Here is an 18,221-nt window from a genome sequence, read left to right as displayed (position 1 = left end):
TATGTATGTATATATATATATATATATATATATATATATATAATAAATAAGTAACAGCCAAAAACACTTTTGTTTATATCATTACTTTGATAATCAAATGTATTTGCGTGTAACTTGAACTCTGCAACTAAAAATGTTAACACACAGTGTAATCATTCCCACAGTGCAGCAGTGTCGCCCATCTGATTGTAGCTTAGCACTTCCTCTGAGAACAATAAAACACTGAGCTTGTGAATACAGGTCCAGTGCAGGTGACCCAGGATGAGGGTTGAGGCGACTCAGCACCACCAGGGGAAACCCACCCCTCAGACTTAAGACTTCCTCCTGCCTGAGATCAGCAGAGGGAAATTTGCAGCAGATGTGACTTCAAACGGCAGAGCTCCCGGCAGGATTAGGGCACTGGATAAGACCCATCCTGCGGCTGCCTCTCTGACCTCCGTCTCAATGTCTTTCTCTGCCAAATAGGCAGGAACAAACAAGGCCTCACTTGTTGCGAGTCCCTGTTTTTACAGCTTGCCGAAGCTTTCTCGCTCCGCTGACTGAAACATTGCATTCTTTGACTGTCCTCTTGTGAAGGACGCTCTGGGCCCATTGAACACTAGCTCTATGACCGTCTTGTAAAGGTGTTCGTAAGTGCAAACGAAATGAGGAGCTGAGAAAAATGATCATAAGTCTTTATGTACAAAACTGTTCGTAGATCTCAAAAAAGTTTCAAGCAGTTTTACATCATATTGATTCAGACTACATTTAAAAAATTCGTAATTTGACAGGCCAGAGAGGCACCAGAAATCGATTACACCACACAACCATGCAAATCTACTAAACCACATTATACTTTAAAAGTGCAATGCATGATGGTCCTAGAGTGTGATCGGGTATTTTTCTCTCCGTGTAGTGCTCTGATCGTGGATCAGGTCCAGAGGGGTCAGTGAGCAAGGGCTTTGATCCAGATTTTAAGCTTTGCCTCCCAGACACCCACTGAGTGCTCAACCAGCAGAATAAATGTGACCTGAAACCTATTTCCAGTCAGATCTCTGGAACCTTTTTATCAGATGTGATATGAGTCAAAAAATATTTATGTAAGACTGTAGAATGGTACATTTAGAAAAAGAGATGCTGTAGACCACACAGTGTTGTTGCTCTCAGCTACTGTATACAGATTCAATATTAATAGAAAAACTGCAGGTCATTGTGAAAACTAAGTTAAAGTTGAGGAACAAGTCTTAATGAGTCTACAAATCATAATCGTTTTATACAATATTTATTTAGAAGTACTATTAATCTATATTTTTTTTAAATAGCATACTTTTCATGTTTTTTTTTTTTTTTCATTTTGTTTTTCATACAATTTAATGCAATGGAATATCAGTTTAAATATATAATTATCTGTATTCAAATGAGGAACCATTTATATTTTAACTATTGTGCATTTTAGTTCTTGCAACCATGCCTCGCATAACTCAAAAAAAAAAAAAGTTTTATACTACGACTTTTATGTGAATTATGTCATTGTATGTAAAATAAATGCACGTGGTTAGTTGGAATTTCAATTCAACTCAGTGAGTCAATTCTTTTGAATAATTTAAGAATCAAAAAGAATAAAAAAAAAAATTACCCGCAATTGAAGGAATGTGAGTCGCTGAATCATTTACTCAACCGATTCATACCAAAAAAAAAAAAAAAAAATCACTTTAACTCTTAACGATTTTGGATTTCTGAGACATGCACAAAAAAGACGACACGATGTGGCAATTCAATTTCAGCTTAAAATTTACATTGTGAGCATTTAATTCATTTGTTTATTCATTTATTATCAAGTATTTAGCATTTAAAAGTCCTGAATACTGACACACTGCAGTAGAGGTAGAAAAAGTCTAAAATAATCAGTTCAAATGTAACCATATTATAGTATGATGTACTGTAGGTGGTCTTAAGAGAAAAATGATCTGTGCAATTTTCACAGTGTACTGGGGAATATAAATTGTGCATGAGTTTTCATAGCAGCCCTTTGAACACTTCAGACTAATAAAAGTCCTGTGTGCAATAGATCTGCATTTGTTTATTTGAGTGGCTGGCTGCTGAAGGGCCATTTGGTTCATTAAAAGCAATGTAAAAATAAAAGAAATTCCTACACTTGCATAAAAGGAGCTGTAAATTGAAACAGAAAGGCATGACTGAATACTTCAGAAAACCTTGTGCTGTGTGAGTATTGCTATCCATTCTGGTAATGTAGCACTGTGTCTCATACTGATTTACAATATACAGAACAAGAAAGCAGAATATTGTGAACACAAATTCTGCTATTAACTATATTATTGTCCACACCCACACACAATAACTTTTATTATGATTATGTCGTCTGTCTGATTGACTGTCAATGTTTTTAACAACATAAAAAAAAAAAAAAATGACGAGTGTTAGAAAAATGGTTTTGTTTGAATGTTTTTTTTTTTTTTTTTTTGCATTATGGGACTTTTTAGGGGCTGATTGCCTGGACACATTACTCATTGGCCTATTATTTTACTTTTTATTTTTGGGTTCAGTATATAATTAATTGTCTGTATGGCAGAAGGATTTATGTTGAAAGGAAAATTTGAGGAATGAAAAGGACAAAGCAGTCAATCACTGACACTAAGAAGATAAAAATAACTAAAAAAGACATCTGGAAAGTCACTAAAAGGGCTCTTCGCAACACGATACGATGGAACTCGGATCCTAGGATCAATTTATTTTCAATCAGGAGGGAGACACTCTCATTTCTCAATGTTCAACGATTATAATTCTCTGCCCTTCCTTGTCATTTAATCTAATGATTGCAAATTGATTGCCAAATCATCCGGGTCCTTATAATTGTGTGGAGTTTCTCCTCTGACTGGATATAGGCCGACATCAAGCTGTCCCTTCACTGTTTGTCGGGTTCTATTTAAATATCATGTCACATTTACAGTAATCTGACCCTGATTAAAATGTATAGTCAGTGAAAGTGCACTATCGGCACATTCTGTGCGTCTTTCATGCCAATGAGTGAATAGTTAATGAACATTATGCTGCCTAGAGCTTTTGGAGAGGGATAGGGAAGCTGTGCCTGAAAACCACTGCCTTCGCTGACAGGCCTAAATAGGAAGGCAACAAGGCACATAAGTATACAGTATACATACACATTTATATTAATATTGATTGGTTATTGCTTGCTAAGGTCTGTGGTAAAAGTGGCGCCTGAAGGAACGGTTGAAATGAGTAAATCAATTAACTAATGCATTTTCCTTTATTTCAACTCATAACTGAGAATTAAGCATTGCAGTCTCTGGATATTTGCTTGGAAATCTCTAAAGCTGACTTGAATTTGTTGTATATTATTAGACATGACGTTATTGGAAGACTGTCTGAAGGCACCTACCGTAGAAGGTGCTTTCATACAAACACACTTTCTGTCCAGTCAATGACTAACTGGGTAGCAAGACAGCTGTCTTTGGCTATCAATCACAGGCAGAAAGAGAAAGTGATATTCCCCTCAGCCACCTCGAGACCATGGAGAACATCTGGATAAAATGATTATTACTGTGTGAATTATGGCAGGATAACATTTATTAATCTAGGTGTGTGTGTGGGAATAAGGACTTTTGAATTCATTCAAAATCTCCAACTCAATTCATTTGTGTATTGGACATTGCTGCTTCTTCCATTAATCCTATATGTTTTAATTTTCATTGAGAAACAACTTCAATTTTTACTTAAATCTCAAAATTCAGAATTTTCCCCTTTTCACAATTTTCACAAGTTTATTTGCACACAATATATATATATATATATATATATATATATATATATATATATATATATATATATATATATATACATATATAATACTTGTAATTATAATAATATATCAATAAGATTATATATACATATATTTTTATATATAAATACGTTTATAACTAAGCTATGCTATGGCGAAGACAAGGCTATGGTGAATAGTGTTGTGACATAATTTCACTTAATGATATTGTCAATGAACATATTTTGCCCACAGAAGTGAGCTTTTATTCTTAAACAGGGATGAGGAAGTTAAAATTTAAGTGTCATTCCACCCCAGCCTGTAATGTCTTTCCTCAGGACAGTGTGGGAGGACCGAGAGAGAGAGAGAGAGAGAGAGAGAGAGAGAGAGAGAGAGAGAGAGAGAGAGCAGTGAACAGATCATTACCAGAGCAGTTTTCCTCTGTAGACATCTCTCGGAGATCAGTCGGAGAACTCTTGTGTTTCTCTTGCACGAAGTATGAAGATATAATACGCGGCCACGTGGATATATTTGGGGCTTCTTCTTTTTTTTTCGCGGACTCCTTGAAAAGTGGATTCTGCGAATGTGAATTTGGTGTGAATTAGAAGTTTAAACGAGGGCTCAACCACGAAGAAAGAAACGGAGGGAGTTGCTTTGGTGTTAAGTAGTGAGCGCGGACACCGATCTCTCCAAACGGGAGTCAGTATGCTGTCCTGGGGAGCCGAGGGCGGAGAGGAGCTAGGAACCGATTCGGTAGAACAGCATGTTATGGGAATGGCGTTGGATCTGTACATCCCATCTATTCCACCGCGCGCATGAAGAACAAGAAGAGAGGGACAGATGTTCAGTGTACTTCAGGTATACGGATAAAATCATGTTTGATAAGGTAGGCTGCTTTTATTGGAGATAACTGCATTTATTCTGCTGGACGATGTTAGTTTACCTGTCTAAATACAGGAACATTTTAAAGGGGCACGAAAGGGTACTTGCAAGTTACAGAGTATCCAGGCATTTCGTCCGAAACTATTCTGCTGTAACTATGTGCTTTGACTTTTCCACAAACTGCTGCGATCGTATGTTAGACTAAGGCTTAATTGTCAGCATTTCATAATCTCAAAAAGCATATGCAGGGTAAATAGTGGATAACCAAAGCGGTTTATCTGGTCAAACACCAATGCGTATCATAGCATCGTTTTTCTTTTACTTACGCTCTCTGAGTATAGTGATTATTCATTCACACCATCAGCTCGCTGCTCTCTCAAGTTCACCTTATCCGCCTCCAAATATCTCCTATACGATACAAACTTTCTGTCTTGTTTTGTCTTTGCGCATTTTGTTTTGACTGCGAACATGCGTTTTGTTTAAGACACGGTTTAAAATCTATAGTTACATTTAGCTGTGGTTGTCAGACAATTTTCGTAATATATATATATATATATATATATAGATATATAGATATGTAAAAATAAAAGGTGGTAAAATGGAAAACCATGAAGAAACCAACGTTCAGCAAAACTGGCCTTTTCATGAAAGATTGCCAACAAGGAATACAGACAGAATACAGTATGAGCCATACCCGCCAACACACACACAAATGCAAGAACAAAATAAATAATACAAATAAAGAGTAAGAAGATGAAACTACTTACACATTACAAGATTGAGGCAATATACATTAGTAATATAAAATACCTTATTGCACACATATGGTTAGCATAGCAATAATATTTACATTAAATAAATAAATACATATATACATAAATAAATGTTTCCGATAAATATAATGCAGTCTAGTAATGTATTTTATGCCTTTTTTCCCTCCAGTAACTATGTTGTAACTCAACTTTAAAACAAGATTTTTGTTTTGAATAAATAAATAAATAACATTTTACAGTTTAGGCTACACATATTTTTAATTGGTTTTAATGGTTCAATGAAGAACCTTTATGCGTGATGATGAATAGTTTGCTATAAACCTCTCTTTATTCATGAATATGCAATTTAATGTGGTTTCAAATATAGTTTTGTCAAATCTTAACAGCTTTTTAACAGGCTATATATATATATATATATATATATATATATATATATATTATATTTAAATAACATCTGTTTAGGAAAGACAAGCATTCTCTTGCCAGTCATTGATTGTCTTAACTCTATTAACAAAGCCACAAAAGCAAAAATCCAATGCCAGAGGTGTTTGCTCAAGGCTCAAGATGCCAAAGAGTGTGCTTTTTTACAGTGACAATGAAAGCACAAAAATACAAACAGGACTGACTGAAAAGTTTTGAATTCACAAAATGTTAACTGTCATACAAAAACATTTTTTCGCTCCACTAGGTAAAAAAAAAAAAGCTTTCCTCCAATGTTGATTGAAGGGCATAGCTGCCTTGCACAATTATGTGAAAGTTTATTTAGATGAAAAATGGTGCACATTTATTTATTTATGTCATCTCATTGAGATTACATAAATTGAATTACAATACAAGTCAGAACAGTAGATTCAGAACAGTTCTGAGTATGATTCTGAGAACTTGAGCAAGCACAAAACCTATATATATATATATATATATATATATATATATATATATATATATATATATATATATATATGTATATATATATATATATATATATATGTATATATGTATATATATATATATATATATATATATATATATATGTATATATATATATATATATATGTATATATATATATATATATATATGTATATATATATGTATATATATGTATATATATGTATATATATATATATATATATATATATATATATATATATATATATTGAAGGTAGAGGGGCTAAATTATACCCCAATCCGATTTAATTTAACAGACAGCGTTCATCACTTTGAATTGTGTATAGGACATGCATATTCTATGATGCATAGTGAAGGGCTGTTTGGGCCATATAGTTAACATAAAATATAACATTTCATAAAAACTAATTATAATTTGGTAACTTATTTGTTCATTTATTCATTACTGAAATTTTAAATAAATTCAAACTTGTTTTAGATTTCAGTCATGCGCTTTTGATTTAATCATTTTAAGGCATTTGTTTTCTGAATGCTTGTATTTTATTTGTGTGTGTTATGAAGTCAGTGGAAGAACAAAACAAACGAAAAAAATATATAACATTTATTGGCCTACTAAATTTGTATTTATTATTATTTTGTGTGTGTGTGTGTGAACCCACACTTTGGTATTCTAATTTCTCCTTCTTTTGGAACAGGTCTCTGGACCCAAATGTCACATATTCTGGAAACAGCTTGGGCTGAGGCCCATCAGCACTTGACAGCAGGCTGGGAGGTGGACGGTGTGGCTCAGTGCTTCAGCACTCTTTCAGTCACACCCTGCTTGGGCCCTGCAGTGAGCGAGAGGAGACTTGCAAATATCTGATTCCTCAGCATGGATGGCTTGAGTGAGAGAACCCATGCACTCTAACGAGACCACCTCTCCAGACAAGGGCTAGAAATGATCAAGAGATTACTCAAATTCCTGGTTTATCTGCAAACTGCATGTTAAAACAATCTTTTAGAGGACTTGATTTGTTCCAACTACTGATTTTGTCTTGCAATTTCCTTTCCCTCCCTCTATTTTTCACTATGGAGTTTCAAGCCGGATTTTGGAATAACGATTGTACTTCATTTTTTCGCTTTTGGTTGACAGTGTTGTTGAGCTTGCATGTGCAGTTCAGCCCCGTCTCCTCTTGTCCCAAGGAGTGCCGCTGTGATAGAACATTTGTTTACTGCAATGAGAGGAGCCTGACGTCTGTGCCTCTGGGGGTGCAAGAGGGATATAAAACCCTCTTCCTCCACAACAATCAGATCAACAATGCCGGCTTTCCATTGGAGCTACACAATGTTGCCTCTGTAGAAACTGTTTACCTATATGGAAATCAGCTGGATGAATTCCCCCTCAATCTTCCCAAGAATGTTCGAGTCCTGCACCTACAGGAAAACAACATCCAGACTATATCCAGGGCAGCACTTGCCCAGCTACCCATGCTGGAGGAACTCCATCTGGATGACAACTCCATCTCAACCGTTGGGGTAGAGGAGGGGGCTTTCAGGGAGGCTGTCAGCCTCAAGCTTCTTTTCCTTACCAAAAACCACCTGAGCAGCATTCCTATCGGATTACCGGCAGATCTCAAGGAGCTGCGTTTGGATGAGAATCGCATTGCCGACATTGACGAGGATGCCTTCCAGAATGTCACCACCCTGCAGCGACTTCTGCTGGATGGGAACTTGCTTGAGGATGATGCCATCGCTCCTGGAACCTTCCAGGACCTGGTCAACCTTAAAGAACTCTCCCTGGCCAGAAACTCCCTCACTACTCCACCACCGATGCTCCCCGGCGCATCCCTGACCAAGCTCAACCTGCAAGAAAACCAGATGGATACCATTAAAATGACAGCCTTCAATGAGCTTAGTAAACTGGAGAAGTTAGATATCTCTACTAACCATCTTCAGTTTCTTCCACCGGGTGTCTTTGATGGCTTGAGAAACCTGAGGTACCTTAATACAAGAAACAACCTCTGGCGTTGTGATTGCAGTATTAAGTGGGTCATTGCATGGCTCAGGTCTCTGCCATCTGTCATAAATGTCCGGGGCTTCATGTGCCAGAGTCCAGAAAGAGTGCGTGGCATGGTAATTAGAGAACTCACCTTAGATGCCATCGACTGCCCAGAGGGCACAGTGCTGCATCCCTGGCCAACCCATTCATATCCATCTACATTGCCACCCCGCAGAACCACAACCCTCACCACCTCCAGAACCACCCACTTCCCTACCATTTCACCTACTGCTGTTTACCCCACCTCTGCCAAACCCACACCCCCAGTTCCACATTTCCCACTCGGTCCCCTGCCTCCTTACGAAGACCCCTTAAAAATCTCCTTTCATGTAGTTAATTCCACCTTCATTGATGTGAGCTGGGATTCTTACTTCACTGTGATGGCTTACAAAGTGACTTGGGTCAAGATGGGGCAGAGTTTGATGAGTGACATCACTCGAGAAAGAACAGTCCCGGGATACCAGCGGAGGCTTAGCCTGTCAAATTTAGAACCCAGGTCTATTTACCGCATCTGTGTGTATGTTCTGGATACTCTTAACACGTACAGACCAGGCGAGGATACTATCTGTTCTGAGGCTAAGACCAAATCCACATCCACATACTCTGAATCTGAGCAGGCTGCCCAGCAAGACAACACCTCCACGCTCCTATTGGCTGGAGTGATAGGTGGGGCTGTGTTGGTGGTCTTAGTGACACTCCTAAGCTTGTTTTGCTGGCACATGCACAAGAAAAGCAGGTCGTCATCATCCAAATGGAAATACAATCGTGGCAGGAGAAAAGATGACTACTGTGAGGCCGGCACCAAAAAGGATAACTCCATCCTGGAAATGACTGAAACGAGCTTTCAGATTGTTTCACTAAACAATGAGCAGCTTTTAAAAGGGGAATTCAAAATTCAGCCCATCTACACACCTAATGGAGGGATTGGCCTCAGAGACTGTCACCTTAGTAACAACAGCATAGCTTACTGCAAGAGCAGTAATGTTCCCAGTGTGGACTTCTGCCACACATGATGCTTTTTGACGGATGCTACAACCATTTCTTCAAAGAAAATGTAGTTCAATATACTGTACAATACACATATACATATATACATACATATAAATATATTTCCAGGTGCAGTTAACATGGCAATTTATACTGTGGACAAGTATGTGGAATTCTGCTATATTTTCTATTCTTAGTAAATATGAAATGGTTTTGTAATATGTGAGGCTCAATGTGGTTTCGCTCAAGGACGCTGTTGATGTTTTCTATTATCAATGCACGTTGGCTACCTGCTGCAAATGCAGTCCCCAGGTTTTGCCTCTCAACCACTTTAAGATCTTGAAAACGTTGCTAACCACACAACCAAAATATGCCCTTTTGCGCTGAAATACAACTACCCCTTCACACAACAGTAGTTAAGATAACACAGTGGTCAGGAAACCAAAACACCACTGATTAAGCTGCAGTAGAAAAAAGGAGCCAAGTTTTTCTTTCTTTTTTTTTTTTTTTTTTTTGGCTGGGGGGGTTGAAGTGCACTTTCTTAATGCAGCAGAGAGCATGAGCACTCATTCAGGAAATGAGCTTTTGTGGAAAGTACATTTGAAGGGAAAAGGGACCACTCGTCTACATTCTGCAGTCCTCACAAGCAGCAGCCTACAGTACGTCAGTGAATCAAAAGGGGAAATGGTTAGAAGGGTTCCTGTGCAAGCATTTTCCAGTGATTATCTATGTATCATTTTGCCCACCAGGGGGCAGCTTGTCTCAATATTCAGAGGATTGAAGCTCAAATAGACCACAGAGACTCTAGCATGTTAAAATTATGAATTTTATGAGAATAGCTTTTGTGCAAGAGCCTTATTGTCAAGTAATTAGCAGTCTAAACATTAAATGGGGTATTATAATAGCTAAAACCCTCTGGTAAATTATTAATATCCTGAGGGAGCTCTTTAATCTCCTTCATATTTCTTTAATTATAAATTATCAAACATAAGAAGACAATGAAAAACTTCAATTGTAAGTCTGTATTTGTCTTTTATATACTTAGGCTATGTCCACATGCCAGAGCTTTACCTATCCAATCATGTTTTCCTCGTCTCAAGAAATATCTGCATTTACACAAAATGATGTAGTATGCATGCCAGACCAGCATGTGGCGCTGTAATTCTGCCACAGAGAAGAAGACTTGGACTATGTGCATAAACCTTGCGTGCGGTATACAAACGAACATGGAACAATACATTTATTAATCGGTGTTAACGTTAGTTCATGAAAAGACAATCGTTCAGTGTTTATTCAAGATTTTGTTTCTGTTACGTGACGTAGCGGTGTCTGACGATGGGCTGACGATGTCATCGTTTCGGAAAATATACAGATTCGCTGTCCAGACGAAAACGCAAAGGCGCCGTTTTCAGATTTATCCATTCTGGGACCCGGTTTAAAAAAAAAAAAACATCAGTTTCACTCTCCCAAAACGGCAGATCCGTGTGGACGAAACACCTGTATGATACACAATGTATGTGTATACAGCAAAATGAATCTCCGGTGCCTTAAATTGCCCTTTTTTTTTTTACATATTTTATGATTTACAAATTAGGCCAAGGTATTACACAGATAATATTACATTGCCTCTCAATCTATTTCTGTGCTCCCACATGAATGTGATCAGGAACATTCTACATGTGACATCCACATCATTGTCTAGCTTTTCCATTACTGACCAAAACCCTTTTTAATCATGCATCACATCAGGTGGGATGATGAATGGCTGTTTAAACAAAAGCCCTCTTTTCACAGGGAAGAACTGGCACATGCCACATTCTGTCTTTGAAAGACTTTCAGATCCCTGCATGAGTGCAATTAGGACATTTTTTTTTTTTTTTAACGGTGCCAGATTTCCGGGACAGAGAGCCGAGTTTGGAATTCAGGCTTGCTGTGGAGAAGTATTTATCATGTGCTGTTACTCACAGACTTTACTTGCTTTGACAAGATTTTAGTTTGTGGGCTGAGTTTAAACTCCCACTGCATAATTCCTGGTCCAAGAAAGGGAAAAAAAAAATGCAGAGGTTATTTTCGCTTGGCAGGAGGTTTCTGGGTTGAGATGGGTTTGTAGTCTTGGGTGGTGGTTTTAATTATTGGAATTAACCCTTAATCATTCTCCAACTTGGCATTAAGGTTCAGACTACATCGTTGGATACTTGTTTACATCCCAATTGCTTTTGGAATTACTATAAATCTAACAGATGTTTGATTTATGTGACTAACATTTGGTGCTTGCACAGGTTAATTACCAACAACCCACAAGGTTAGTCTCAGTGGCACAAACAAAATGCTCTCTCTCTCTAAAAAAAGGGCTACTGCACTTCTGTGGTCATGAAAGTATTTCTCCTTAGCATCCCAGTAGGCTTATCTGACCTCCCCATCCCGACAATTCCTTAAAATCTGGAACATCCTGTGGCTAAATCTAAAGGCTTTTAACTGATGTGTACATCATTAACAATTGATTTCAAATCCTGTGGCCACCCGTAACTCTTTCTAACAAACTTCCTCCACACAAGTTGTCCGGTGCAGTTGTCAGGCTCAGGTTCCCCCGACAGGAGGCAGTTGCGGTGATGCAGACCCAAATGTATCGCTGCAAAGTTAACCCGTTTGTGAGATAAATCTGTACCGAACCTCTCTGACATATTTTCACAGAGAGAAAAGTATGGCAGGTTAAGCAGATGAATTTATTTTTGCAACTATTCAGTCCATCATTTCCTCCACCAAGTCCTCAGAGCTAGCGTGGAGGGTTTTTTCTGGGCCGTTACCAAACCCAGAAATGTTTCATTCTAAACAGTTTTATCTATTGCCTTACTGTAACCCAGCAGTATGTCTTAATGTGGTTCACGTGAAGGATTTGACATCATTTATACAGAGATCTGTGGATTACAGTGAGAGTCACACATTTTAAAGGCATGACTGAATGGAAAGCTCACATTTTGAAAGGCATTTGCAAACAGCATCCTTACAGACATCAATAGATGACATTGCTAACAAGCCAAGGTCTATCCTCCAGACAAGAATGGCATGTTATGATTCCGAATGATTCATTGCCTCACTTTTGTGACTTGCATTGTTCTTTATTTCCTATGGATAAGCTGAAAATCACATTAGTGGCCCTGTAGTTAAATTGATGTATTACTCAAAAAGGACTGGGTGCAATGCATTGCGTCTGTAATCTTACCCAACGGTCAATCTGTCTCTTGAAAAAGCACATTGATTTGGTATGGAATAATTACTCTAAATGACTCTTAGGTCATTATGAACAAAGCACTACCACAACTGTGGCTAATCTTTGATCTTTGTGTGTTCCTTTCACTCTTCCACTTTTCTGTTTTTAAATTTTTTTTTATAGAAATATATTTTATGTTACGTTTTGAAAGATTTTCTCAACTCTGCAATTTGGCATGTATTATTTTCATTATAAAAACAAAAACGTATTTAATACAGACTTCAGCACGTCGGTTGACGTAATGGTTTTACATTAGGATAAAACTAAATCTAGCTGATGTTTGAATGAATTGGTTACTGAGTGGCGGTTCATTCTAACGGCAACCTGAAAGCCATGAAAGGCTTAACAACAACCACAAAGTTTCATGTGTCATAGCATTTTGGGACTTTTTCTTCACACTTAAGATGAGGAGTTATTTTACAATTTTCTCATTTTAAAGATGTGGTGATTTAATTGGTCTGTAAGCTGCAAGTAGAATCCATTGGGAACCAAAGTAACTTTTGATTGCTACATGCATTGCATTTTATTATATATATATATATATATATATATATATATATATATATATATATATATATATATATATATATATAATATATATATATATTAGTTTTTTTTTTTTTTTTTTTTTTTCAGTACTAAACTGTTGTTGTTGTCCCATGTATGTGCCTTGAAATGAATTTACAATGTAAAGTCTTTGGAACCTTTAAATGTTTTTGCACAAGTTGTAAATAGAGAAACCGATCTTTAAAAAAACAAAAATAAATAAATAAAGGAGCCATCAGAACTGACCGGTGATCTTGTCCATTATAGGCAAATCTTTTCTTGTTTACCAAGATGTGTGATCCATTTATTAACACATTGTCCTACACTGTTGGCTAGTGTGCCGATATTTATGTTGATTAATTATTCTAGTTGCATTGGACAATTTAGTGTGGTCTGGAAGCACATGCATTTATTTTCATTTTTATTTTATTTTAATTTATTTTATGGTATCTTTGGTAGCTGCAGTCAGTAAGTTTTGAATCTATTTTTTGAGGAATGTGTGTGGCTGTCGTCACTGCACCGGTGTTAATCATCTATTAAGTAATCACAGATTCTAGCCTATGTCTTGGAATTTATGACCCAAATAAGAATTTTCACCGTGTACTGTCATCGGAACTAGTAACAAGTCTGCCACATTTGTTCTGACCAACTGAGGAAAAAATCATTACAATAAATTGCGCTACCAATTGTGATTTAATCTAATGACCGATTAGCTCATATCACATCAAACCATGCAAATTATTATTATTGTTATATGTTATTCTCAAATTATTAATGTTAACAACATCAGCATTGCGTGACTATGAATATAAGGTGTATTAGATTTCAATTTCTGTACAGTCTAATCTCTAATAGTCATACCATTCGAATTTCATTCAAAAAATTATTTTAACCCAAATAGCAAACTATGCTCCCTTGGAAATGGTTGTCTTTGAAATAGAAATCGTGTGTAATCCCAGGCTATCTGTAATCAGAAGCACATTGAAAACTTGAACATAATTTAATTTCATTCACATGTGTTTCACATAATCCGCCATCAGAATAATTTTTTGACATTTAATTATTCTAGCCGCTGTGAGAAAAGTCTATAAAGGTTGCATGATCCTGGAATGCGATAGCTTAGTAGCCAGGACCACTTCTTTGTGTTTACAGATGTGACGTAATGATGCAAAAGTAGTAAATTTCATTTTATATATATATATATATATATAAGGTCTTTAAAGGCAGATTCTTAGATCTACCAGTTGTTCAGAAATACTTCTGTATTTAGTTTTGCACATAGAAGTAACTCTCCAAAACATATTTTTTATAACCATATTCAACAAGTAAATATTTGTTTATAAACCTTTCAATTGGCTGGCGATACTTGTCTTGAAGTGTTTTGATGAGGTTTCTTCTCATGTTTCCACTTCAGACTACACACTTTTGCTCCCAGTTTATTTTTCAATGAAAAGCTCATCTTCAAGGTTATGGTCAATCTTTTGTCCAGGGAGCCAGGCTGTGTTTCTCTGTTCCACTATGTTTGTAAGAACTTTTCACAGCCTTTGGTCATAAAGGTGCAGACTGTCTTCCTGAAAACCGGTGCCTTGTGTAATATAAATGTTACTGCTTTGATGAATTGTACCAAGTGGCCTTAAAGATGTTCCTCCTGAAAGGGAAACATTTGTCCCACACCTACGCTTAGCTTCATTTTAAATGTTGCCTCAAACTCCTACAGCAGCAAAGTCAGCAAGTCTGATTCTCCTTGTTGTAAAAAAATATGTTTCTCAGTTCCATGTATTTCCTTGAAGCAAAGAAAAGTCAGCTTTGTTGCTTTTATACCACGGGGATTCAGAAATGGATAATATGATATTTGAAAAGGATTGTGAGGAGGTGTATTTTCGATGAATTGTTGCTGGTCCCCCTGAGTCTTTTCTCATTCACAGAGAAAAGCTAAAGGCCAAAATGAGTCTCTCTGCTCTCTGGGGTAGTCTGCCAGGTCAGTGGTCCTTTGTCTGGTTGACTTTATCGAACAGGGTCGCAATTATTAAGCAGAGCAGAAGCCACCATCGATCGCGCATGATTGCCCTGTTTTAGTAGGAAGCCCTCCTGGGACGCTTTAGATGCGATTTTATCACTACATGAAGAATGAGTATGTTTTTAATCTGTCAAGACCAATAGTACATGGTTCTGCTAAATCAATTTAACAAAAGCTCATTTTCAGGTTGGAAATAAGTGGAATGAAAAACAGCTGAACTATTGCAATCCTGTAGCAGTCTGGTTCCAACTGCTAATTCTGAATAAACGTTTCTTGACAAATATCTGGGTTGTGTTGCACATTAAAATGCAAAACCGTAGTTTTAACTGTCATCTCTTTAACTTGTATCACAGTGTTTGTGTCTGTTTTTACATTTTCCGACAGTGCGTTCTGATGGCACTCTTTGAGCAAGTTTCTCTTCCCCATAAACAGACTATTATTATTATTTTTACGTGAATGTCAGCAAAATGGATGAATTATTTATGGAATTATATATGGAAAAAGCGGGACTGTGCAGATGCCAACAAATACATATGTGTATGTAGATGCCACATTCGACTGCTCCAGACACGAACACACATCTTTTATCATGAAACAGCTAATGTGTCATCACTCACAGCATATATATATATATGTGTGTGTGTGTGTGTGTGTGTGTGTGTGTTCGCTGACCTTCTTTGTCTTTTCCAATATTCCGACATGGCAGATGGCTTACATATAATGGTCCAGAGAAACAGATGCTAATCAGGAATCTATGCCGAAAACACTAATTTATTATTGAAATGATGGTGAAATTCATAATTTATACTGTAGCTTTATTGTGCTAAATATAAATTTTCTAAGCATTTAGTACTTTCTTTCCTATGACTAACATAGCCGTCAACTAGTGGATTTGGTACACCATTTAATATGTGCTGCTAAAACAACCCCACCCCCCCCCCCCCCCACCCAAAAAAAAAGAAAGAAAAGAAGACAAGGAAAATAACCCCATTGTGCTTTCCAATGAGAAATTCTTCTAAATTGGTTGAACAATTCAATGACAATATGTCACACTCCAGTGGTTGCATTTGAATTTATATAAACAGAGATGAATCATGCTACTACTTATTGTTGCTTATAGTAAATGAAGCAAGAAAGGTTAATCCCTATTCATTACTGTCTTAATGGTACATACATAAGGAGTTTAATCAAGAATCATCATGGACAATTAATGCAGCACAAATAATTTCAAGTGATTTCATTTCACCCTGTAGAATATTACGTTTCACCCCTAATGAGCTGCTCATTCAAGACCTACTACTCGACTTTTTTTGTTATACTGATTAAACAGGAAATCATTCTCTCAACATGTTGTGGGTCTCCAGGTGCTGTAATTAAAATATCTACTGCTGGTTTAAACATTTCAACTTGGGAAGGTGATAAATGTCTGTTATCTAAATGTGTTAAAATAATTAAATAAGATAACTTTTTCTGTTTTAGTTCACAAAACGTTAATATTTTCCAGAAGTAACAGTATAACTGTGACCACATTATTTGTATATTTTATTTATGCAATTGTGTGTGTGTGTGTGTGTGGAATATTGGTCCTTAATAAGACTGATTGAGTGATTGATTACTTTCTTACTAATATATATATATATATATATATATATATATATATATATATATATATATATATATATATATATACAGTGGGGATCGAAAGTTTGGGCACCCTTTGCAGAATCTGTGAAAATATGAGTAATTTTCAAAAAATAAGAGATTTCATACTAAATGCATGTTATTTTTATTTAGTACTGTCCTGAGTAGGATATTGTACATAAAATATATTAACATTTAGTCCACAAGACAAAAAAATTGCTGAAATTATTAAAATAACCCCACTCAAAAGTTTGGGAACCCTTGGTTTTCACCCCCCAGCTCTTAATGCATCTTGTTTCCTTCTGGAGCATCAGTGAATGTTTGAATCTTTTTAAGGTTGTGTTTGAGTCCCTCAATTGTCCTTAGTGTGAAAAGATGCATCTCAAAATCATAAAGTTACTGCTGGAAAGGGTTCAAATATGCAAAGATGCTGGAAAACTGAAGAATCTGCAGGAGCTTAAAGATTTTTCTGAAGAACGCTGCTCAGTTTAACTGTTCAGAACAAACAAGGGACTCATGCACAACCATCACAAAACAGAAAGACAGTCGTGGATTATCAGGTAACAGAACACAGTATTAAGAACCAATGGTTCCCAAACTTTTGAATGGGGTTATTTTAATAATTTCAGCATTTTTTTTGTCTTGTGGACTAAATGTTAATATCTTTTATGTACAATATCTTACTCAGGACAGTACTAAATAAAATATAACATGCATTTAGTATGATATCTCTTATTTTTTGAAAATCACTCATATTTTCACAGATTCTGCAAAGGGTGCCCAAACTTTCGATCCCCACTGTATATATATATATATATATATATGTTATAAAAGATTCAACTTGTATAAGATTCCGTGTTGTTCAGTCTGTTCAGTGTCATTTAATTTTAAATTACTTATATGTTGATTGTACTTAAAAATTTAAGAATGTATTTATCTATTTTTACTGTGTAATAACTGTCCTCCTCAGTCTCATCTGCTATGGGACAATTTAAAGCTATTCTGTCATGCGGACAATAATATGTGAGAAGGAATTTAATAGAAGGTTAATAGAAAATAATTTGTCTTCAAAACAATTAAACATTTATAGTTTTGTTGTCTCACTTCAATTTGCTCTAATGAAAAAGTCATCGCCAGTTTAACATGATGTGACAAACCATTTAAATCATTAAAACACCAGCTGTCAGGGTCCATTGGCACATGGCAATACAAATTTAACTTTTTTGCTTTGCACAAAACTGTCTGAAACGACAGTCTTCCATATGTGTGAGGATCAAAAGTGTTTTGGGGTGGGGGGCTGCTCATGTAGAACCTGCCAGATGTAACCTTCATCAAGTCATTCAGTGTGAGCAAGACCCATGATTCGCAAAGAACAAGGTTAAAGTTC

The 18,221-nt window shown here is 36.4% G+C and overlaps 1 protein-coding gene across 2 annotated transcripts; it reads left to right on the top strand.

Annotated features, from left to right (window-relative positions):
* The first annotated feature begins 4,181 nt into the window (after positions 1-4,181).
* On the top strand, positions 4,182-12,834 carry LOC113063025 (leucine-rich repeat transmembrane protein FLRT2-like). Of its 2 annotated transcripts, none has more exons than XM_026233155.1 (2): positions 4,182-4,633; positions 7,033-12,834. In XM_026233155.1, exon 2 carries the CDS (start codon positions 7,319-7,321, stop codon positions 9,386-9,388), a length of 2,070 nt encoding a protein of 689 aa, XP_026088940.1. In that variant the 5' UTR covers positions 4,182-4,633; positions 7,033-7,318; the 3' UTR covers positions 9,389-12,834. The 2 variants fall into 2 exon arrangements, with proteins under 2 accessions (XP_026088940.1, XP_026088939.1); XM_026233154.1 differs by having other exon boundaries at positions 4,182-4,661.
* The last annotated feature ends 5,387 nt before the right edge of the window (positions 12,835-18,221 follow it).

The sequence above is a fragment of the Carassius auratus genome, chromosome 45 (assembly GCF_003368295.1).
Source record: "Carassius auratus strain Wakin chromosome 45, ASM336829v1, whole genome shotgun sequence".
NCBI lineage: Eukaryota > Metazoa > Chordata > Actinopteri > Cypriniformes > Cyprinidae > Carassius > Carassius auratus.
This window is presented reverse-complemented; position numbering and strand designations above follow the sequence as displayed.

Excerpts from the sequence above, each read along its gene's own strand:
- LOC113063025 (XM_026233155.1), top strand. The coding sequence starts at position 7,319 with ATGTTAAAACAATCTTTTAGAGGACTTGATTTGTTCCAACTACTGATT.